General features: G+C 42.0%; 1 protein-coding gene across 1 annotated transcript; it reads right to left on the bottom strand.

Moving 5' to 3' along the window:
• Nucleotides 1-874: 874 nt before the first annotated feature.
• Nucleotides 875-24341, bottom strand: LOC106573540 (adaptor related protein complex 1 subunit mu 1). The gene is made up of 12 exons (XM_014148669.2): nt 24081-24341; nt 20183-20339; nt 19800-19867; nt 19454-19584; nt 19073-19220; nt 18756-18882; nt 18284-18426; nt 14219-14290; nt 13923-14081; nt 13616-13741; nt 7055-7130; nt 875-1522 (listed from the first exon to the last, which is right to left on the bottom strand). Exons 1-12 carry the CDS (start codon nt 24120-24122, stop codon nt 1500-1502), a joined length of 1272 nt encoding a protein of 423 aa, XP_014004144.1. The 5' UTR covers nt 24123-24341; the 3' UTR covers nt 875-1499.
• Between the last annotated feature and the right edge of the window lie 589 nt (nt 24342-24930).

The following is a 24930-nucleotide window of genomic DNA, read 5'->3' as shown; positions in this document are numbered from 1 at the left end:
ACTCCAATTTTTATACCATACCAACAAATCCACAGATGATACAATTTCTATTGCACTCCACACTTCCCTTTCCCACCTGGATCCTGATCTCCTTACCCCCGTGCCCTAGGAATGTTGACTTTGGTCTGGTAGTTCGTTTAAATACGATCATGCAAGGGTATTTAACGTTCTTCTGCTTCACGCCGATCTGATGGCATCAATCCAGATCCTCCAGTGATACAGCCACAGCAAGCTCCTCTGATATCAGCTTGAAACGTTCATTTTAAAAGATCAATTGGATGTGAACTGAAGGTATAAAAAAAAAAGTCGTCAAAATCGATGACACTTTCAGATACATTTTCTGCATAAGCAAAAGCTCTCGCCACAACGGTGTTGTGATCAAAACGAATGGACAAGAAAGAGAAACCTCAAACTCACAACCACTCAGACTTGTCTCTTTGATTTGGACATAAACATCAGTTTATAGCAAACAAGACCATAACATTTTTATTTTATGAGGGAGAAAATATCTGATGGGGGGTGGATCACTATAGGGATGTTTTTGCAAATTTGCAGTTTTTGGCCAAGTTTTTGAGAACTTATTGAAGCAACCATGGCAGTCAACTGTTAACAAGTCATCTAAAATATCTGCTAGCAATGAACAATACCATTTAATAGCTAGCTTCATTCAGAACGGTTTATAAAATGTTGCCTTCCATTGAGCATGTTGTATTCCACTGACCAATGTGAGGATAAGAAAACAAAACAGATGAAAATGACCACAAAATATTAAAATGTATCAACAGCTAATTAGCAACTTAATACATCCTAATAAACATTCAGGATTTGATTATTCACAGAGGTAATGGTGGCCTAAAGGAACTGCAATAGAAACTGGTGTGGCAAATATTTTATTATATAGTTTGACCATTCTCACTTCGATCTGCACAAATGTACCTTACTCTCATCATAACAGCCATACAGACTATGATGTCCGATGATTCCGGACCAGACAATATATTGAAGAGCTTTTTCAACCTTGCATCAGGTTATCACTAAGTAATCAGGACAACCGATAAATGAAGAACGCTGTGTGTAAATTCACATTAAACTTCTTATAACACTTCACTGTTTCGTTGGTCACACTCAACTTGTAACACCTGAAATTGACCTTTAAAATATATGACCACATTGCAAGCAGGTGATTTAGATGGAAAAGGGGTGAGTATCAACAATTGTATTCAATATTTGCAACTGACCTACTATAGAAATATCATACATCTCACTACTTTTAGAGCACAACTGTAACCAAATAAAAATGTATATTTAGAATTTTCAGAGGAATATAATTTTTGTATTATGGCACTAAACATGAAACAAACTTCAAAACTTGAAAAGAAAACAAATGAAGTCAATTGACAACAAATGTCCATGACAAAGGACTAGAAGTAATTACACATCTGTGACCAACAATGTTCCATCCATAGAAATATGGGCCCTTCCCTTTCCTGCTGCAGTTTCTATTGGGTTCGGAGCTGGTAATCTGGAAAAGAAAATGGAAACCAATATCATTAGTGATCTAATCAGTAACATCAATTTAGCCCACAGTCATACATGGATATTGACTGATATATAATAAAATCGGTTTGGCCATAAAAGCTAATGCTTAGAGAAGCCGTTTTCCTACCCTTCCACCTTAACCTCAAACACACACACACACACAATGGAAAATAATTCAAAACGAATTAGTGTTTCAATATTATTCCTAGAGCCAAACAAAAGAAAAGCGGATGTGTCTCCTGGGAGCTGGCTCCACCCATTGTAAAACTAACAGAGGACAAGTACGTATGAGACAACTGATTAAACCAGCAGAACCAGCTCAAGGATAAGTTTCCTTATTTTGGTTCCCTAACACCAAAGATTGTGTGTAAGTAAGGAGATGTTGAGTTAAGTTTCTCTGGTGCTTTGCTTGGCAGTATGAGTTGTAAACAAACATCTTAAATACACAGATTTACAATGGGAAGCACACAGCTGTGTCGAGTTTGGTTTCTCTGCTCAGGCCAAGTTCTGACTACTTATCTGTTCAGGAATCTCAGAGTTTTGAGTAGAGGTGAGCATGACATCCACACTCCCCCACACACACACCCTCCACACAGTCCCCCACCCACCCACCCACACACTGGCTTGTGTACTTCTTTATGTTTGTGGACTTTGTGTGTCCTCTTACGCGTCACAACGTGGGCAAGCACGCAGCATGGGCCAGATTTAACGAGATCAGTACCGTCTGTTAGTAGAAACTTCTCCAAAATCACTCTTTAGCCTAAGAAACAGCCTCAATGTATGTAATAACAATTAAAAAAACAGTTTGTTATGGAAACAGTGTGATGTGTGGAACGTTAGATGTGGAGTGATGAAATGGTTTGCCCCAAGCCCAGCGTATCTGGTTTTCATTTGCCTTGAACCGTATCTGCTTTAAGAGCAATTAAGTGCAAAGGTTAAGGTGGAACAGTGTTTCTGTGGTTGCTAGGGGAACCAAGGGCACTTGGAACAATGGTGCCCGGAGCCCAATAGTATTGTTACGTGACGTGAGTTGACTTTGAAACACACTACTGACATATTTGTAATCGAGAAATTCTGTGCCAAATTCAGAAGTTATGAAGAATCTAACACAGACGCCCACAAGTCCCTGCCACACACGCTTTAAATTTCACAACATGTTTACTCCTAGTGAAACTCAACGGTTCGCTTTCTAAATGTTTCATGTGCATAAAACGGAAGACTTTTTGACCCTTTTAAATCATTTAACAACTAATAGAATAGAACTAATAGAACTTCAAAATACTACTACTCAGTAATATGACATTTCTTAAAAAATATGATACTTAACAGAACTCTCTAATCCAGTCTTCACATCAGTCTAAATAACCGACTCAGATGGATAAACTATTTTTAAAATTGTAGCAAGCACATGCCACGGGCTAGACAATGGTTCTACTGGTTTCCTCCTCCTTAACCATCAAACACATGCTGGTTAAAGAGAGAATATTAAAAGGGGTAGAATAAGACAGCTTAAGTCTAGGACTACTTTGGCTGTGGTAATTGATAGGCTGTGTTTACAGGCCTTTACTGCCCGCTCATGGGAGATCTCTAATTTGGTCCTATGCGCCCCTCTCCCCAAAAACGTACACACACACACACAGTTCTTCTTGCGGAGATGGAAACAGTGCGTGGCTTTGCCGACTCAGGCTCCTGGCCATTGCACACTCACACAGGGACATTGGCACTCCTGGCCATTCGCATGCCGTCGTCCACAACAAAGTGCTTGTCGGTGCAGGGGTGAAACTAAACCACAGGCATGTGACCCCACAGCAACCGCCATCAACATGCCAATCAGGACCTAAGGCCACATAAAGGCCCCCAGGCCACTCTGCAAATCTGACAAGGATTTTCAATCAGCCTGAAGAAAACACTAGGCTGCCAAAGAGATCAAGGCCTCCAGTTGACTTAGGGCCACTGCTTTGTTGTTGTACAGTGAAGTGTATCACTTCCCCATAAAATAACACTGCTCCTCTTTAAAAGTGATATGAAACGTGGAATTTGAAGTACTTCGTCTTTCATTGTTTGATAACAGAGTGATATGTCATATAGGCTAGGCATAGGTCAATAATGATTCACTTCTTTCCCTTTGAAGTTGTAAATGTTAATGGATGAGGTTAATAAAACCACAGGGTGCCACGCTTAATATTAAGGATGTCTAACTACATTTGCTCTTTAAAATGAATACATCTCAGACTGAATCATCTGCCAGTTAAGGCTGCTAACGTTGCATCACTTTCTTGAACAAAAGAAAATAAAATGGTTGTGTGGTAGCAGTCTGCGGTGGACACTGGCAAGGAAACAGTCTGGAAACGGGTGCCCAGTGTGGCAACTAAAATCCAGAGCTCATCAAGATGATGCAAGTACTCAGATCAGGTGGCGTTGGCTTGTATTCAGTAGGGCTGTTGGGGGTGAATGTGGACTTAAATCTTGGCACTGCCCAGAGTACATGAGATGTTTGTAATTAACTGGGAAGACACCTTCACACAAAGTTTATAATTACACATCAGTGATCTCCTGTGTCGCTTGATTGCCGTGACAGCTTACATAAACACATTGAGTTAATAACAGGGTTGAACAAAGTTGAATTTTGTATTAATTAGGAACAAACAAAAGCTCTAGTATTCTTTGAACTCTAAGTGGAACTAATGGAATATGCCACACATGCACATGACAAATACAGATGCCTAGTATGGAAAAGGGTGGCTAGAACTTCCCTTTTGGTCAGATACAACAAGTGCAGTATGCTGCCACAGTTCTTAAATATTATTTTTTATATCTGTGTTAAACTAAAGAATTTAAAGATTAATCTATATGAACAGTACATCTACTGTAAGTATTCAGCGATACACTAACAGTTAAGGTCTAACCACTCCAGTATGAAATCTATCACCCATACTTAAGACTTCAGACTCCAGCCACCCTAGTCATAAACTGTTCTCTCCGCTACCACATGGCAAGCGGTACCGGAGCACCAAGTCCAGGTCCAAGAGGCTTCTAAACAGCTTCTACCCCCAAGCCATAAGACTCCTGAACAGCTAATCAAATGGCTACACAGACTATTTGCATTAGTTTTGGGGGGGTTTGAGGTGCCCTAAAGCTCAGGGGGGTGCATGCTATGCCACTTCTTTATGCATGTAAGGTGCCAAATAAATGATCTCCAGCTCAGGGCTCCAGCGATGCATTTGGTTTGCTAACTTGCAAGATCAAGCTTGTTGTTTACAGCAGAGACAATAAATCCCCTCCTGGATAAAGATCTCTGCCTCCTAATTTTGTTTTGTACGACAAATTAATCATTTTTTTTTATGTTTGGAAAGAAAATAGCGGCCCTTGTGTGCACTGCTGGTAATACTGTATACCCCGGTATGGTACAGGAATGGTACGAAGGCAGAGCTCGACATTCAGGGCTGCCCGCTGGCCCAGCAACCTCTACCGGGCAAGTTATTGAAGCTTTCATATGGCCACTTGAGCCAGTACATTTTCAAACTTCAAAACAGAAAATAATAATTTATATTTATTTCTTAACAATCTTCCCGACATCTGACGCGTCACACTATTTATTAAATCAGCAGTCGGTTTCCAAGCGGAGGAAGCCTTCCCTCTCGGTGTCGAGAGCCCCGCCTCAGTAGGATACGTCCTCGTGCCGGACACATCTCAGCGGAGGCGGGAAGCCCAATTCTGAGTTGAACATTGGCACTTGGATTCCACACAATCACAGAATAAAAAGTCCTCCATCTGTTTTTCAGTCTTTTTTCATATCAGACATCGTACACAGCGATGTCATTTGCAAAGAAAGGTTTATGTAGGCCTACACTATTGAGCTGCTTGAATGTCAAGTTTATATAATTGTTTAATAACAGATTAATTCCTGAAGCTGTTAAGTAGCCATATCGTTTATCAGCTGAATATCCATTGTTGGGTGGCAAAAGCGCGCAACTCCTCACACAGGTGATCGCTGAGTGGAAAATAATATGTTCAAATAAGCCCAGTCACTGCACAACATTTATAACTGCAATCTCAGGAAGACAACAGTTTTGATTGCAATTATTGAAAAGAGCCTGATCATGGCTTTTAAATGCTGTACGATTCATTTTTCAACTCCATTTGTACCGTAATTGGCAGTGTTTTACAAACGAGGTGTCTGGCATGACAAAAAAAAAGTACCAGCGGGAAACGCGTCGGCCAATTGAATGCATAAACGGTAGGCCTATATTCACTGGAAAATGCACACAATTACACAGTATTTATTTTTTTTAAACTCAAAAATCACATTATTTATTAGTGACATTGGGAGTTTTTTTGTGAACATTTAGCAAGCAACAAGATGACATTTAGAGTGTGGCCTAGCTAATGAATAGCGTATTGTGGTTAACAATGCAGAAGAGCAACCCCATGCTTCAGCCATGTAGTCACCATGCTACATCCATATGACTTCAGGTGATAATGCTTATTGCTATAATGCTTATTGCTATAATAGCACACCTGCCTGATAATAGGGATCATGTACACGCCCTAAAGATATTGCAACATATTATTGGGCTCATTTCAAGAGAAGAATACTTTTATTGTAGTAAAAAGATTGACATGAATTCCATCAGCGAGTCAGTGATTCCAAATAGGCTAGTCTTCAACTGTATCTTCAAGTCACACACACAGACAAAAACAGACCCAGGACCTGTTGTCTGACCTTGCACAGAGCAGACAAAAGACTGCCCGGACCAAAAGGTTCAACCCCCCCAGATTGACAAAGTATCAAAACAAGCGCCCAGTCGAGTGGAGATGAATGCCTTCCTCTGGTTGATATTGGAGATAATTAATATTGGCTGGGTTTGCTCTGCTTTATAATTCAGCAGCCATTCGACGGGGTGTAGTACAGTATGACAGCTGGCCAGCGACCGCCAAGAACAACGCTATTGCCTGGCTACTTCCTTCCTGCCAATCAGAGGTGGGAGGGGCCCTGTCTCAGACCATCTGCACAGATAACCTTATCAGGAAGAGAGGCCTGGAGAGAGACGGACTGCAGACTGTACTGTAGAACCTCACAACATGATGTACTGTAGAGCAGAAGAGGGGAGAGAAAATAACCAAATCTACTGGCGTTAGACCCTTTGCTAGCAGTGTGTCTCCTAGATGTAGTCCATGGCAGGGAAAAAAAAAGGTCCCTGAAGCAACATTCAGTGCTGCAATTACTGAAACTATTGAAACCAATAAAAATGCCAATACATGTATAATGTGAGGGGCAACAGAGCAGGATAGCCAATCGAACCACAGAGGACCGGAGCAGATGCACAATTGAACACATAATATTGATGGTAGATGACAGGGTGTTTTACATGCAGATGTTTAGTGGGTGGTATGATAATGAGAGATCATTATTACAGTATAGTGGGCTGAGATGAAGTCTTCTTTGAGAGAAGAGTGTGAATGCTTATTATTATTATTACTACTACTACATGGTGTGGAGCATGTTCAACCTTACCCCCGTTCTGTGTGATGTATCGAACCCATGGCAGAGCCTGGTAGCCACTCTTCTCAATGATCTTCAGGTAGCGCACCTAAAAACAAGAGTGAGCAAACGTTTTCACAAAACATGTCTTTCATCACACAGAGCAAACCGTGTTCCAAGTGAGGAAGGTGGGGGGAGGGGTTGTAAAGTACACTATAATGAATAGAACAAAATCAGTTTTACTGTATATGATACTGCATTGTTTTTACCAGGATGATTTTATTGTTTATATTCACTCAAATACTAACATTAACAATGCCACGTTTCAGGCAACAACCACTAAGGTCAAATATGCCCTGGCTGCAACACAAGTCAATGTCTGCAGATGAGAACTTCACATTCCAGAAACAAGCTGGTATGAAGAAGTGGTTAAGAACATTTGAGATATTAAAACAAAAAGTGGGGAACTAGCACTTCCCAATCCTGTGTGAAATGATCAATTCTTCAAACTACAACCTATTGAATAAGATCCACCAAGGGTACACATATTGCATCATTTTCCATAAAGAATTTACCAAATCGAGCCATACCACGAGGGGGCTAACTGTTCCAATAAAGCCTTTTATCCCCTTCCCTAGAGTCAGATGAACTTGTGGATACCATTTTTATGTCTGCGTCTTGGCGTTAGCGCAATTGCCAACTAGTGTTAGTACAATGGCTAGAAGTCTATGGTAACTGCTAGCATGTCAAAATCCAGAAGTATCCCTTTAATATGCTTATCTTCATGGTGCTCTTATAATTAATTGAGCTTAATATTCCCCCATCGTTTCATGGCCGGGCTCTCATTGAAACGAGGACCACCTTCAGAGATTCTAACAGATAGAGAGTGGGGGGGATTGAGTCTTAAATCTTCCCCAAGATAAAACACTTGCAATAACAGCCCAGAGAATTACACTGACAGGCAGATTTGACTATGTGTAAATGGACTCAGCACACCACACCGCAGCCAAGCTCTCTTCACATAAATACTGAGCTTTTTATCAACACCATATGGGGAAGATGATTGTTTCACTCCCTAATGCAAAAACTCTTTACACCAAGGGTACCATCAATCATAACTGGGCCATAATGGAGAAAGCCAGGACATCATTGGCCCTTAAAGGCTCCTCAATGAGCACCTCTAGGTCTGATCTGTCTGGTGGTCCTGATGAAGATGCAACAGGCATGCAGTCGGCCACCCAAAATAAATATTTGATCTTCCGCTCAGAAAGGTGTGAACACCGCTAGTACTTGGGCACAACCTACCTCCAAGACACACAAGATTGCTTTGTCTCATAACAGGCAAAGAAACAATTGATGTAGTTCTGTCCTTGAGCTGTTCTTGTCTATTAATGTTGGGTATTATGTCATGTTTTGTGTGGACCCCAGGAAGAGTAGCTGCTGCTTCGCAACAGCTAATGGGGATCCTAATAAAATACAAAAACGGCTACAGAGAGGGGGCTGCTGCATTCTCCTATGAAAAAGGCTGTGATCCCATAAACTGGTGCAAAGGCAACCTAGTAGGAAACAAACACATAATTTACTCCACCGAGGTAAATCTGTCTGCTGACTTGACATTATTCATGTCAGACTAGCGCTGTATTTGGACTGTGAGCTGTAAATCTCCTCCCATTTGCGCACAACGCCAATTCCAAGTGTAATTTAAGATCTAAAGGGTGTTTGAGGCAGATCACACAACCGATACACAATGCAAAATGAATAGGTCTATATGCATATGGGAGGACTGTCTGAACTGTCTCAGAGCGGTGTGAGTGTGTGTCTGACTGCAGTCTAGACAGTAGAGGCTTTTCTCATTGTGAGAACAGGAGGATCTCAGTGCTGGCATGTCACAGCTAACATCAGTCAGGTCCAGTGGTTGTCATTGGCAGAACAGGAGTGCTAGCAGTTAAGGCAAGCCTACAAGGCCAATTCAGAAAGGCCTGGTGGTTATCACTGACAGTGTCCCTAGCTAACCTCAATTGTGCTACCAGCTCATACATAAACCTACATAGCAATAAATATTATGAATGATGTACAGTACCGGTCAAAAGTTTGGACACACCTACTCATTCAAGGGTTTTTCTTAATTTCTACAATTTTCTTCATTGTAGAATAATAGTGAAGACATCAACACTATGAAATAACACATATAGAATCATGTAGTAAGCAAATAAGTGTTAAATCAAAATATATTCTATATTTGAGATTCTTCAAAGTAGCCACCCTTTGCCTTGATGACAGCTTTGCACACTTGGCCTTATCGATACATTCATACTATAAATCAGCAAGAGTCACACTAACCTTTAGTCTCATCTTGCCTAAACATGGTACCATAACTGAGCCTATTCAAAGTTCCCTAATATTTGACAGTTTCTAAAGTTTTAGTCATCAAGAGTCATAATGAGAAACCGCCAGATACAGAAATAGTACCCACAGGGTAAAACAAGGACAAGCATTATTCTCCTTCTGACATCTCCAACATTAGTTCACCTGTCTACAACTCTACATGGCCTGTGGTGAAATTGGTAGCTCCATATTCCTACACTACCAGTTAGTCACAGACAGTAACAAGGTTGGCTGATGTGATTCTGTAATAAAACACAGCTAAATCGAGGTGTGGCCTACTATACACTATGTCTAAGTTGTCTGGAGCCTTACAAATGCAGATGTTTGTTGTTATAAACTACTGTAAGACCAAAGCAGGCACGATTTGGCAACATTTCACACAGTCGGTAAAAAAGTTTCAGACACATTTGGAGCAAGCTAAATATGCCATATTTCAAGGACACCCTCTTGAAATACAGCACATTTAGCTTGGGGATGAATGTGTCCTCAGTCTTCAAGGATTTCTGATGGTACAGAATGTGAATACAGAGACAGTAGTTGTTTATAAGTGCTTTCTCCAGGCTCTGGTAGATCATTCACCATTTCAATAGCTCTTTGCCTCATGTTGATCAAATCAATAGCTTCAATTAATGCTGAAGCTAAAATAGGCACTGAATCTGTCAACCAGGGTCCAATAAACAACTTGTTTAAGTTCTTCTTAAAACAACTAGGTATAGATGATAGCTCTACTACCTACTGATAGATGTCCGATAATAAAATAAATAAAACAGAAGTTATATATTTTTTTTAACCTTTATTTAACTAGGCAAGTCAGTTAAGAACAAATTCTTATTTACAATGACGGCCTACCGGGGAACAGTGAGTTAACGGCCTTGTTCAGGGGCAGAACGACAGATTTTTACCTTGTCAGCTCGGGGCCCAACGATCTAACCACTAGGCTACCTGTGCCACCCCAAAACAGGAACAACTGTTTATTTACATCAAATGATCATGTGCTTACAAAACTTACAGCAAAGGCACATCCAACCAATCACTTTCTTGGGCACCTGAATAGTACCACACAATAATATCTACTTTTCAGGATGTCTGTGCCAAACACAATACTTATTTTCATACACAGTACAAACATGATATGGACTATGATGTATGTATTGTACATTTTATAGTACATGAGTACTTGCAGTTGGTCATGTGTTCTGTTCTGGTGGTTGACTGGGCCTATATGGAGTACATCTGAGGGGCTGGTGGGTCACGCCACTGTGTCTGAGGGGAGGGGGAACCTAGCTGTAATTATCCCTTAGAGGGGGAAGATGAGCCCTGATGTGGCTCCCCTACCATCAGCAGGCTATAAAGAAACAAATGCAGCCCCTGCCTCTACAGCAGTCCAACCACTCTGGTGTTAAACTTCCCTTTCTACCTCAGATGGGGTATGGCTGGGGAGCTTGATGCACATCTGCCTGTATGCCTGGCAAGGCTGGCAGTGGGGTTAAACACCACTTTGATACGCTCTGATATACCACACTGTCTAATTAAGGAGCTGATGTGGTTCCCCTTTTCTTTTTTGTTGTTGCTGGTGCCGCATGTCGTGTGCGAGAGACAAGGGAGCGTGGAGAAAGTGAGCACGCACAGTCGCACACATACGCTCACACATGTAGCCAGGCAAACGCAGAGGCACGCACACATACGCCCACACACCAGGGTTTCCATTAGGAAAATGGGACGCCGGACACTTGACCGGCAGAATTTTAATTTACTGGACATTTAAGAAATGTACCGGACCAATATGCATTGGGTGCATGACCTGATTAGGGCGTCCACCCATAATGCTCAGAATGACTGAAATCACATGCAGATTATAGTAGGCCTAATTCATTTTAACAGAACAGGATGCAATAGTGTGCGTCCTTAACAAATTCCGATCCCAATTTGAAGATGTTAGAATAACGGTCCACGTGTACTTTTCCTCAGCCAACAAGACGAGTAACGAACAGCAAAATCACAAACCTATGTCAATCTACTATCCTCCATAGTACAAAAGTATACCTATTCTATTGGTCAGCTTGTCGTTCTGTGCAAGAAAGAAATGACTTATTCCAAACAGACTGGGAGCTGTCAGATGAATGATCCCAAACAACCAGTAGGCCTAAGCTACATCCAAAAACATTTAAAAAGCAATGAGGCTCATACAACAGATCATAATGTTTAGCTTAAAATGTTGATAAACTAGATTGAACAAAAATATAAACACAACATGAAACAATTAACCATTGTACTGGCTTAGAGTTCATATAAGGGAATCAGTCAATTGAAATAAATTACATTTAGCCCTAATCTATGGATTTCACATGATAAGTCCAAGCTGCCTAAATGTTCCCTCCATGCTAGAAGAGATCCTTGGTGGTGTGCGGTGGGCTCAGGGGTTCTGCACAATTCAAGTGGACCTGGAACACCAGCGAAGTGGCCTTGGGGTCAGCCAGAGCCAAAACACACAGTAGCTCAATCAAACTCCCTAAATAGCAGCTTCCAGCGGCATCTCTCTGATGATGTCTCCATTGATCTCTGGTTGAGTGAGTTATTTTGAGGAGCTGCGGTTTACAAGCAACTCTTTCCTCAAGGTGCCATTACTGGGGTTAAGTAGGCCTACGTGTTGCTACGTTAACGAGAGCATCTTGGAGTGATGATGAAACCTTTCAGTGACCATTCTCTGGTAGAACATAACAGGAAGACACTGTCAATAACTCCGTAGCTTGATTTCATTACAAAGTCCCTCATTTTCCATTAGTGCCAAAACTTCCTGATTTCCAGAGAAATTCAAGCAAAGTGTAATTTAATCCCCTGCCTCTCAATTATGTGTGGGATGTTATTGAATGTGCTGCGTCCAGTGCAAAACATGATACCGGTCGTTTCACCTCAGAAAGCACTAGAGGGTTGACACCCACCTTCTCAGATTGGTCTGAAATTGTTCGTTAGAAACAGATGCAATTATGGTAATTGTAACATTCTATTGAAATATAATTTGATCTGAGAAATTAAACAAATTGATTTCACCCAAATTGACCATTTTAATTTATAGGATTCATATCATATTCAATAAATATAGAAACTAACATCTGATTTGGACAAAACTTTTTCCTAACAACGAGTTCGACATGAGGAATCCAAAGAAATGGTCAAAAGCCCCCCACGGACCCACCACCCCACCCTAACAGGTAGTAAGGAGGTGCCGGAGTACTACATCTTCATCCTATGTAAAGTTTTCCCAGTGAATTTGGTGATGTTTTTCTTCACCTGTTCAGAGAAATGAGTCACAACTGTGGGAAGCATTGGAGTCAACATGGGCCAATATCCCTTTGAAATGCTTTCGACACCTTGCCCAGTCCATGCCCCGACAAATTCAGGCTGTCCTGAGGGCATACAAAGACCCGGATCGAAAGAACCCCCTCTGAGCCAATGAAAAGGCTGTCCTTTGATTCTCTGGGCTATGAAGTCATTTCCCTGGTGGCAGATCTGGTGGTTGATTGGATCTATCAGGGGACCCACAGCTCCCAGAAGGCTGTCAGGGAGAGAATGACATTGACCCACAACAATACGGACCTGCACACTGAACTGTGCTCCTAATAGTTCTTCTCTTAACCATCCCATCAACAAGCTGTTGACCATTATGTCACAGTATTTGTCAAAACAATGTCTCAATACAAGAAGGCAATTTTGAGTGCTAAAAGCAGTTTTTTAGCAGTGTGTATCGTTTTTTATTTTTGGGGGGGGGGGGGCAATTGCCTGATGCTGGCTATACAGCACCTGTGCAGATCTTTCTGGATACAGTGCACACATTCTGCTGTTTCCCAGAAAGAGAGCAACTTGTCAACTCCTAAGCTCTCCAGTGTAGCTTTGTGACAGAGAGACCAACATCTCTGACAGAGACCCACCAGGCAAACACTATGGTGATGAAGGGATGTTGTTCTCCCTGTGTTAACTTACAGTGTCATACAGTCTGTAGTCAAAATACCACATAAACAGCACCAGACCCCGAAGCAGCAAATCAAGCGCACCAAACGAGACACCTCAGGTCTCAGCTTGAACAGCCGGACCTCAAATGTGTTACAATAGCTCCATCATGTGTTAGAATGATTACCAGTTTCCCAATACTAAAAGCAACAAGAGACACCCCTGGTGGATAAAAGAGGTACTGCAGCGAGGAAGGCATCTTACCTGGATGCCAGAAGTAGTGAAGTAGGGGATCTCAAACTTGACACTGATGGGGGGCTTCCCCTCCTTGTCCTCTGCTTCCACACTGGGCAGACCGAAGTGGGCCCTCATCAGATACTCCTTACCCCCCTGAGACAAGATGAAAGAGCAACAGTTAGGATCATGGTGTTGTTTTTCACATACATTTATCCAGGTTAGTTGTGACACTTGAGATCTGTATTTGTGGTTATGATGTTCAGTCACTCAAAGAACGCCACTTTGAAAACTATGGTCTACTTTAGCATGCAGTCCAGTGTGTTGTTGTACTCACCGGGAATGACTTAATGGACCAGACGACCTCGCTGTTCTCTGGGATCCACTTGACACTGCCCACCGTGGTCTTGAACTTGGGTGAGTCGGCGTCTGTGGGAACTGGAATGTGGATCTCCACATTGTTGGCTGTGGACCGCCTCTTGAACTGACTCTTAGCCTGAGTGAGATCAATATATTGCATTTCAGAAGATCATGCTTATTGTGTTTATGATAGCTTCGTGGTTAACTATTGATTTGATACCTAAGCATACTGTTATCTTAGCTGCTGGGTAACGTTGTAGGGCTGGTGTTTACCTTGATCATGTACTCGATCCTGCTGTGGGAGTGTTTCTCTATCACAGACTCAATCCAGATCAGGGGCTTCACCTGGGGACAACACATTTCTAAGGCTTAAAAAAACTACTTCTCAACAAGACAACTAAAGGGTCATTTCTGCTTTGACACGTCTTTCTCATATATGCATAATGTCACAATCTCATATGCATAGAAATATATGAATACCTTAAAGCTGAAATCTGCATAAGGTGAAACAGTGCCACTGTTCACCCCAGCGCATGCATTATTGTTTTTGTTGATGAAACCAGATGAGGAGCATCCAGCATCGTAGCAACAACAAAAAAAGTACACTCTGCTGTTCTATCGCACATGCAATGACGTCCAAGGGAAGAAAACAGTATACGTTGTTTGAAGTAACTTCTTTGTAGTTGTAATGTCGCAAATGGATGTGGCAGTTTCACCAAGTACGAATTCCAACTTCTACTTGAACACTTCTAATGGCATGCGCATCCCAAAAGGGGCGGTTTCCCAGACAGATAAAGCCTAGTCTTGGACTAAGAAGCCATTTCAATTGAGAATCTCCATTAAAACAGGGCTTTGAAGCCCTTTGAATTGAGAATAGCCATTTAAAAAAAAAAAAGGGCTTGCAGATTCAGTGACTAAAGATGCACCATGCAGAAATCGCGCTGCCATTTCCTGGTTGCTAAAATTCTAATAGTGTCGCCTAATGTCAGTTTGTGAGACAAAACAAGCATTCATTGAGTTGAGAATCATTGTACCATCTAAACTGCTGTGAAATACATTTTCCATAACCCAAAATATTGTATACTCAACAAAAATAAAACGCTACATGCAACGTCACTTATTTTACTGAGTTACAGTTCATATGAGGAAAATCAGTCAATTTAAATAAATTCATTAGGCCCTAATCTATGGATTTTACATGACTGGGAATTCAGATAAGCAGCTGTTGGTCACAGATGCCTTAAAAATAAAAAATAAACGGTATTCGTCACAGTATTTTTGTGCATTCAAATTGCCATCGATAAAATGCAATTGTGTTTGTTGTCCGTAGCTTATGCCTGCCCATACCATAACGCCATCACCACCATGGGGCGCTCTGTTCACAACGTTGACGTCGGCAAACCGCTTGCCCACACACCACCATACACGTGGTATGCGGTTGTGAGGCCGGTGGGACGTACTGCCAAATTCTCTAAACAACATTGGAGACGGCTTATGGTAGAGAAATTAACATTCAATTATCTGGCAACAGCTCTGGTAGACATTCCTGCAGTCAGCTTGCCAATTGCACATTCCCTCAACTTGGCATTGTGCTGTGTGACAAAACTGCACATTTTAGAGCAGCCTTTTGTCCCCAGCACAAGGTGCACCTGTGAAATGATAATGCTGTTTAACCAGATTCTTGATATGCCACACCTGTCGGATAGATGGATTATCTTGGCAAAGGAGAAACGCTCACTAACAGGGATATAAACAAAATGTGCACAAGATTTGAGAAAAAAAGCTTTGTATGTATGTAAAATATCTGGGATCTTTTATTCAGCTCATGAAACCAACACTTTACATGTTGCGTTTATATTTTTGTTCAGTGTATATTCAGTTGTTTGAAGCTGGTGTACAAAACCAAAAGACGCAAAAACGAAACTTCAGAACGGGAAGCATAGAAATGGCACACAGAACAGATCTACTGCTTTGTAGACTTGCTTTCAATGGGAATGAAAGGTCTAACTCACATCTCTCTGAATTTGGTCCGTTCCCCAACAAAGTAGCTTTAAATCCCTGCTGAATACACATTTTTATAAAGATGCTTTTAATGTATGATTTCAATGTATGACTTTATTTGGCCATCTTTTTTCATTCTCCTTCCTCCTGTCTTTGTAAGTACTTATATTTTATGATGTGAAGCACTTGTATTGAAAAGCGCTATACAAATAAAGTTATCATGAGGGGTTCACAGCGAAGCTATTGTTATTCTTAGATTATTATTTGTCCTTGATATGGTCAAAACTTTGGCACACGATGAGTAACTATGTCAAAAAGAATGGTACTGATTGGCCTATAGGTGGCGCTGTTATAAGCAATCTCACTTAAACCCTCATATCCACTATCCTCATTGACCTTGAGACTACATTTTTTATGTACAGTTGAGGTCGGAAGTTTACACACACTTAGGTTGGAGTCAATAAAAAAAAACTCGTTTTTCAACCACTCCACAAATTTCTTCTTAACAATCTAGTTTTGGCAAGTCGGTTTGGACATCTATTTCGTGCATGACAAGTAATTTTTCCAACAACTGTTTACAGACAGATTATTTCACTATCACAATTCCAGTGGGTCAGTACATACACTAAATTGACTGCCTTTAAACAGCTTGGAAAATTCCAGAAAATCATGTCATGGCTTTAGAAGCTCCTGATAGGCTAATTGACATCATTTGAGTCAATTGGAGGTGTACCTGTGGATGCATTTCAAGGCCTACCTTCAAACTCAGTGCCTCTTTGCTTGACATCATGGGAAAATCAAAAGAAATCAGCCAAGACCTCAACAACAAAAAAAGAATTGTAGACCTGCACAAGTCTGGTTCCTCCTTGGGAGCAATTTCCAAACACCTAAAGGTACCACTTTCATCTGTGCAAACAATAGTACGCAAGTATAAACACCTTGGGACCACGCAGCCATCATACCGCTCAGGAAGGAGACACGTTCTGTCTCCTAGAGTTGAACGTACTTTGGTGTGAAAAGTGCAAATCAATCTCAGAACAGCAGCAAAAGACCTTGTGAAGATGCTGGAGGAAACAGGTACAAAAGTATCTATATCCACAGTAAAATGAGTCCTATATCGACATAACCTGAAAGGCTGCTCAGCTAGGAAGAAGCCACTGCTCCAAAACCACCATAAAAAAGCCAGACTACGGTTTGCAACTGCACATGGGGACAAAGATTGTACTTTCTGGAGAAATGTCCTCTGGTCTGATGAAACAAAAATAGAACTGTTTGGCCATAATGACCATCGTTATGTTTGGAGGAAAAAGGGGGAGGCTTGCAAGCCGAAGAACACCATCCCAACCGTGAAGCACAGGGGTGGCAGCATCATGGTGTGGGGGTGCATTGCTGCAGGAGGGACTGGTGCACTTCACAAAATGGATGGCGTCATGAGGAAGGAAAATTATGTGGATATATTGAAGCAACATCTCAAGACATCAGTCAGGAAGTAAGAAACAAGATTCTCTGGTCTGATGAAACCAAGACTCAACTCTTTGCCCGGAATGCCAAACGTCACATGACCATGGCCGCATCATGCTGTGGGGACTGGGAGACTAGTCAGGATTGAGGGAATGATGAACAGAGCAAAGTACAGAGAGATCCTTGATGAAAACCTGCTCCAGAGCGCTCAAGACCTCAGACTGGGGCTAAGGTTCACCTTCCAACAGGACAACGACCCTAAGCACACTGCCAAGACAATGCAAGTCTCTGAATGTCCGTGAGTGGCCCAGCCAGAGCCCGGACTTGAACCCGATCAAACATTTCTGGAGAGACCTGAAAATAGCTTTGCAGCGACGCTCCCCATCCAACCTGACCGAGCTAGATAGGATCTGCAGAAAAGAATGTGAGAAACTCCCCAAATACAGGTGTGCCAAGCCTGTAGTGTCATACCCAAGAAGACTCAAAGCTGTAATCCCTGCCAACAGTGCTTCAGCAAATTGCTGAGTAAAGGGTCTGAATACTTATGTAAATGTGATATTTCTGGTTTTTATTTGTAATAAATATGCAAATATTTCTAAACTTGTTTTTGCTTTGTCATCTTGGGGTATTGTGTGTAGATTGATTAGGGGAAAAAACAATTTAATACATTTTATAATAAGGCTGTAACATAACATGTGGAAAAAGTCAAGGGTTCTGAATACCTTCCCAATGCACTGTATATTTACTAAAGTCCTTTCAATGGAGAAACTCCACTATTAGTCTAAGACTACACTTAATCTTTGTCCGGGAAAACAAACTATAATGACAAGCCCATCTTATGCAATTAAACTGGCCCGTCTCTGATACAGTACATACGTGTGTGTTGAGGCGGTAGGACATGAGCTCAAACTCTCCATCAGGAGGAATGAAAGAAATGGTGCGGTCATTCTCAAAGCGGGACAGACGCACACACTGGTGGAACTTCGTGTCTTCCAGCTCCACTGATTTACTCTTCCCTCCTGTGATGAGCACAGCAATAGAAAAATATGGAGAGTTGGAGAGGGCATTAGAGGATTGGATTTGGTACAAGTACAGTTCTGAGAAAATGAAAGCTATGTTTAATTGAAATAGATTAGAGGTAAGAGCTGAATCCTAACTTGAGATATGTGTGCACAACTCCAACTGTCTTCAAATCATGCATTGATGTCTATGGGAAATTGTGAGCAAAAGGCTAAGTGTCTAAAGTTTGGGCTGAGAATCCACACAGAAACAGCTTTGAAATCTACATGCATTTGTCTTTTAACTGAATTGTAGCCCATCCAGTGGCAAACAGTGCAGAGGAACTCACGGCCAGTGTTCTCAAAGAGAACTTTGTCGTTGAGCCCCAGACGCAGCTCGGGCATCCCTGACAGGAACACCCGCATTTTGATGGAGCCCACGATCTCACTGCGCAGCACGTTACCATTCGCACTGACCTGCACATACATGAGAAAAGGAGAAGTATCAGACATTTTACAAGAATTGCTCAAATGTGTCTAAGTTCAAATGGTTGATAGTATTTCAATAAAACACTGAATGATTTTGTCAGACAAAAATAAACATTGCATGCCACGATTGTATTAGAGGGAAGGGAGTGTTAGAACATGACGTGACAAGGGGCCTCACCAGAAGATTAACAGACTCAATGACGTCCAGGAAGACTTCGTTCTTCCTGTACTTGATGCCCTCTGACCTCCAGGACACTGCGTTGGTGACGGTTGCAGGGGGGCGCGGGCCCCCCGTGTCTAACTTGTGCCCCTCTTGGGTGATGTACCTAAAAACCAGAGACAAACAGGGTGAGAGGATAGGCCAACAATGACAGATTCCACTCTGTCTGCAGCCATACTGGGTGCTTGGGTGAAATTCTAGATATTTGGTACATACACTAGTGTAGATCACTACGTATCTTGTGTTTAACTTGGAGGGATTTGAAAATGTTTAATGGAAGCAAAACATGGGTTTGTACAGAGTTTAGGAGACTGATTAAGGGCTGGAGAGGATACTCACTCTTGAAGGATCTTGCTGTCAGTGGTCTGGGGGTAGCCAAAGTCCATCAACTCATCCATCAACTCATAGATGATGACGAAGTTATCTCTGATACTCTCCTCTTCCAACTCCTTAAAATACTCTGAGAAAACCTGAAGAGACAAAGGACTTTAATAAAGTTACCCAACTGCATTTTCTCATGAAGTTGGTAGCAGTGCTTCATATAATAATTCAAAGACCAGCTATAACACATTTCTTACCAGTTAAACATCTGTAATAACATATGGGTAATAATTGGCCAAATAAGACTACGATTTTCGTCACCCGCCATAGTAAACACACACAATAGACAAAATATGCAACTCACCTGAATAATTTTGTAGAGGAAAGAGAAGACCAATGAGACACAAGCATTTTTCTTAGACGTTGCTACAACTGATGGAAAATATGTTAAGGTGAAGTTGATGTGGGGCTGATAAGTAAAACAAACATGAGCTGGAAAAGGAGGTCAGTTTGAGAAATAACTGAAAGTGGCATTTACTGGAAGTGATCTTTTTGTGAGCTCTCAGAGTAGTAGTATATTTGACCTAAGCAATAAAACCAACCATCACGCTCCCTTTTACAAAGCGCAAGATAAGTATAATTTTCCCATTTGTATTGGGTACTCTAATATTGGAAAGGCAAAGGAATATTGAGGCAGTAGTTGTAAACACATTTTGTGAAAGGATGAGTGAGTGGCAGTAAGGATACGGTACAGGTTGTTGTGTTTGATCCACATGAAGCGGACACCTCCGTGGGCCAGGATAGGGGATAAGTTACCCTCCTCCTCTCTGTCCATGAGGATAGGCATAAAGTGCTCAATCTCTGACATGTCCACATCTCCTCTGTAGTTACGGCAAACCAGAACCTGAAAAGGTGAAACAAATCAACAGGAACTTACTCTCACTTTATCCTTCATGTTAGGACATCGACATGGCCTGTGTCTCCTGACAACATCCTGAACAGGAATCACTGGCAATGTATTCATATCTTCAAGTGTCCTTGATATGGAACACAAAAATCTACATGGGTCATCATAACTGGACTATGCATTTGAGCCGTCACACACAGCGGACAGTTTTAGGCACACCACCCCGTTCAAATGGTTCGCTCCTATGTACGTCGAGTGACGTGGACGTGGCTTGCTATAAAAAGCAGGCAGACAGAGGAATTTAGTTAATGTTTGATTGAACGTTAGAATGGGCAAAGCGAGTGACCTAAGCGACTGATCGTGGTATGATCGTCGGTGCCAGGCGTGTTGGACTTTCCACACGCAACAATGTTTAGGATTAACTTAGAATGGTGTAACAAACAAAAACCATCCAGTCATCACCAGTCCTGTGGGTGAAAACAGCTCATTGATGAGAGGTTGAAGGAGAATGGCAAGACTCTTGCAAGCTAACAGGCGGGCCACAAACAGGCAAATAATGGCACAGTACAACAGTGGTGTGCAGAACGGAATCTCGTAACGCACAACTCGCCGGTCCTTGTCACGGACGGGCTATTGCAGCAGAGGCCCATACAGGGTTCTCAGCAAAAACATGAAAAAGCAACTCGTGGGCATGCGATCACCACTGGACAATTGAGGAGTTGTCCGACGAATTCCAGTTCCTGTTGCATCATGCTGATGGCAGAGTCAGGATTTGGCGTCAGCAGCATGAGTCCATGTCCACATCGTGGCTGTGTCAAAGGTAGAGGCTGATGGCGGTGGTGTAATGGTGTGGGGAATGTTTCCTGGCACACGTTAGGTCCCTTCATATCAATTGAGCAACGTTTCCATGCACCGAAGCATTCTGGCTGTTCTGGAGGCAAAGGGGGTACCGACCCGGTAGGAGACGGGCGTACCTAATAAACTAGCCTTTGGATGAGGGCAACTGTTGGTGGTCATGACAACCATGGATGATAACACCTCTCGTTAGGCTTGTAATACAGCTTACTATTCACAAGGCCACCACCATTACCATAATCATGCAGAATTCGTCTTTAATGCATCACGTGATCCAAAGAAACAGTCCATTCAAAACCAGTCCAGCTGGTGGAGTAGCTAGCTAAGTAACATTACTTTCGCGTGGTTTTCAAAGCACTACTGATCTGACAATGTACCGATGTTCGTTTCAAAAGGAACATTATTACGTGATTAATGACGTCCGAAGATTCGTTTGATCACATGGTTTTTCAAACGTGTGTTGCAAAATGCGAGGTGCCACTGATTTTGCCGTGGTTCTGGTGAATTCTATGATTCCAAGCTGCTTTCAAACACGGACCTCGACTGGACACCGTACTTACAATGTACTGTATATAGACTTTTTCATGTAGCGTCACATGAACGATAGCTCAGCAGGTAGAGTCGCGGGGTCTAGTACACTCAAATGACAGGGAATGGGGGCGAAGGCATATTCAAGCGTACAGTCAATAACACAATAGGGGGAAAAAAGAGTCTATATACAGTGTGTGCAAATGGAGTGAGGTGGTAAGGCAATAAATAGGCCATAGTAGCAAAGTAATTACAATTTAGCAAATTAACACTGGAATGATAGATGAGCAGATGGTGATGTGCAAGTAGAAATACTGGTGTGCAAAAGAGCAAAAAAGTAAATAAAAACAATATGTGGATGAGGTAGGTAGATTGGGTGGGCTATGTACAGCTGCAGCGATCGGTTAGCTGCTCAGATAGCTGATGTTTAAAGTTAGTGAGGGAAATATAAGTTTCCAGCTTCAGCGATTTTTGCAATACGTTCCAGTCATTGGCAGCAGAGAACTGGAAGGAAAGGCGGCCAAAGGAGGTGTTGGCTTTGGGGATGACCAGTGAGATATACCTGCTGGAACGCGTGCTTCGGGTGGGTGTTGTTATCATGACCAGTGAGCTGAGATAAGGCGGAGCTTTACCTAACATAGACTTATAGATGACCTGGAGCCAGTGGGTCTGGCGACGAACATGTAGTGAGGGCCAGCCGACGAGCATACAGGTCACAGTGGTGGGTGGTATAAGGGGCTTTGGTGACAGAACGGATGGCACTGTGATAGACTGCATCGATTTTGCTGAGTAGAGTACTGGAAGCTATTTTGTAAATGACATCGCCGAAGTCGAGGATCTGTAGGATAGTCAGTTTTACGAGGGTATGTTTGGCGGCGTGAGTGAAGGAGGCTTTGTTGCGAAATAGGAAATGTTTTGGAGATGTTTAATATGAGTCTGGAAGGAGAGTTTATAGTCTAGCCAGACACCTAGGTATTTGTAGTTGTCCACATATTCTAAGTCAGAACCGTCCAGAGTAGTGATGCTAGTCGGGCGGGTAGCGAACGGTTGAAAAGCATGCATTTGGTTTTACTAGCGTTTAAGAGCAGTTGGAGGCCACGGAAGGAGTGTTGTATGGCATTGAAGCTCGTTTGGAGGTTAGTTAACACAGTGTCCAAAGAAGGGCCAGATGTATACAGAACGGTGTCGTCTGCGTAGAGGTGGATCAGGGAATCACCCGCAGCAAGAGCGACATCGTTGATCTATACAGAGAGAAGAGTCGGCCCGAGAATTGAACCCTGTGGTACCCCATAGACTGCCAGAGGTCCGAACAACAAGCCCTCCAATTTGACACACTGAACTCTATCAGAGAAGTAGTTGGTGAACCAGGCGAGGCAGTCATTTGAGAAACAAAGGCTGTTGAGTCTGCCGATAAGAATACGGTGATTGACAGAGTCGAAAGCCTTGGCCAGGTCGATCTAAACTGTTGTGAAATATATTTACCATAACCAAATATATTGTATTTTCAGCTGTTTGATGCTCAGGTACAAAATCAAAAATTAAATAATGAAAAGTAAGACTTAAGACCATGAAGCATAGAAATAGGAGACATAGAACAGATCTACCTCGTCTTACTTGCTTTCACCGAGAATGACTGATCTATAACTTACTTTTCTATGCTAATTTTGTTGGGTGCCCAAAAACCTACATATTGCAGCTTTAAACAATTACTTGTCTTAAGGATCTTACATAATGCCATAGATTACGTTTTTGATAGCAAAAAAAAAGGGATTCACAGCAAAAAAAGGGAAGCATAATATAAGGTACGAATCTGCAACGCAATAGTAACTAATTGTAGGCTACGAAGACTAGCGACTAACCGCTGCACCATTGAAATTTGATGAATAGTGTGGAAAAAACGTATAAACATCAAACGCTACTTTTCATTGCTGACCAGCAGATGTCATTTACATTTTTGTCATTTAGCAGACGCTCTTATCTAGAACGACTTACCGTTGTGAGTTCATACATTTTAACCAAACAAAATTGTGTACTGGAACCGGCGCGCCTGGCACCGACGATCATCACTAATGTGCATTGTTAAAAGCTCCGAGTAATTAACCGTTTTTCGGCACAATTTGGTAAAAGCCCCAAAGGCTTCAGAAAGCCTCGGTTTCCCATCACTACTTTCCCATGTCAACATAAAGTTCTCAAATTCAATACTCTATATTTTTCTTAGAACGTAAAATAGCTAGCTTTATATTGTAACTTGTTCATCAAAACGTACAATACATTATTAGTTAAACATTTTAATGTGAAACACTTGTCATTTAGCTATCTAACGTTAGCTAACCCAAATCTGGCATGTCCTCTTACCTTGCCTTTGAGGTCTAACACGTAAACCGCACTGGCTGACATTTTGCTTCTAGTTCGCCGTTACTTACTACGAGTTGGTGATAAATATATTTATAATATCTAAATATTGCAATATAAAAATATGTAGCGGTACGGTAGCATCCAACAAGGGGTGCTAGGTGTTTTTCGCTACCATTGACCGGGTTTTGTGCACACGTCACTTCACAAACCAGAAGACACAAAACGTTATATGCTCCACTTCCGGGAAGCTGTCATAGATCCAGTAATACATGACTCCACCCTCGGCTGATGAGGTAATCTCGAACCTCTTCCCATGTCAACCTTATCATAAACTGATGTCTCCCAGCCGCTTTCACTATGAGCTGAATCCTCTCTGTTTTAGACACTACTTTAGCAGTGCTATTGATAGCTCTTGCAATGAACGTCACCAGCTTTCTCTTATCTTCATTGCCTCACACCCATCATATGCCACACTATGAGCACCCCCACAGCTCTTTGGTTGTACACCATCCCCACACTCATCCTCCCCTCCACACCTCATTTTCTCTTTACATGCTGTTGCCACATGCCCAAACCTCTGGCAGTTATAACATCTTAAAGGCTTTGGGACATAAACCCTCACATAAGAGCTCATATATCCTATGGTTACTTTATTTGGCAGTACCCGGTCCTTGAAGTGTAACAGAATAGATGGGCTATCTATCCTAACACCACCCCTTATTGCTTGCAACCTTTGAAAGTTTACTACAATGCCTTCTCAAGATGACGCTTACCTCTTTAGTGCCAAGGCACTCCTGTCATCACCCCTTTAATCCACTGATTCCCTGCTTGACCAGGCCAGCTGCTCGAC

This window comes from Salmo salar, chromosome ssa16 (assembly GCF_905237065.1).
Source record: "Salmo salar chromosome ssa16, Ssal_v3.1, whole genome shotgun sequence".
Classification (NCBI taxonomy): Eukaryota; Metazoa; Chordata; class Actinopteri; order Salmoniformes; family Salmonidae; genus Salmo; species Salmo salar.
The sequence above is the reverse complement of the archived record's forward strand: the minus strand, read 5'-3'. Positions and strand labels throughout refer to the sequence as shown.

Bases quoted from the DNA above. Each gene is read 5' to 3' on its own strand.
- LOC106573540 (XM_014148669.2), bottom strand. From the start codon at position 24,122: ATGTCAGCCAGTGCGGTTTACGTGTTAGACCTCAAAGGCAAG. The intron at 14,291-18,283 runs GTATGTACTGTA...TGTTGTCCCCAG, and splicing joins CCTACCGCCTCAACACACAC to GTGAAGCCCCTGATCTGGAT. The intron at 13,742-13,922 runs GTGAGTACAACA...ATCTTGTCTCAG, and splicing joins GGTCCATTAAGTCATTCCCG to GGGGGTAAGGAGTATCTGAT.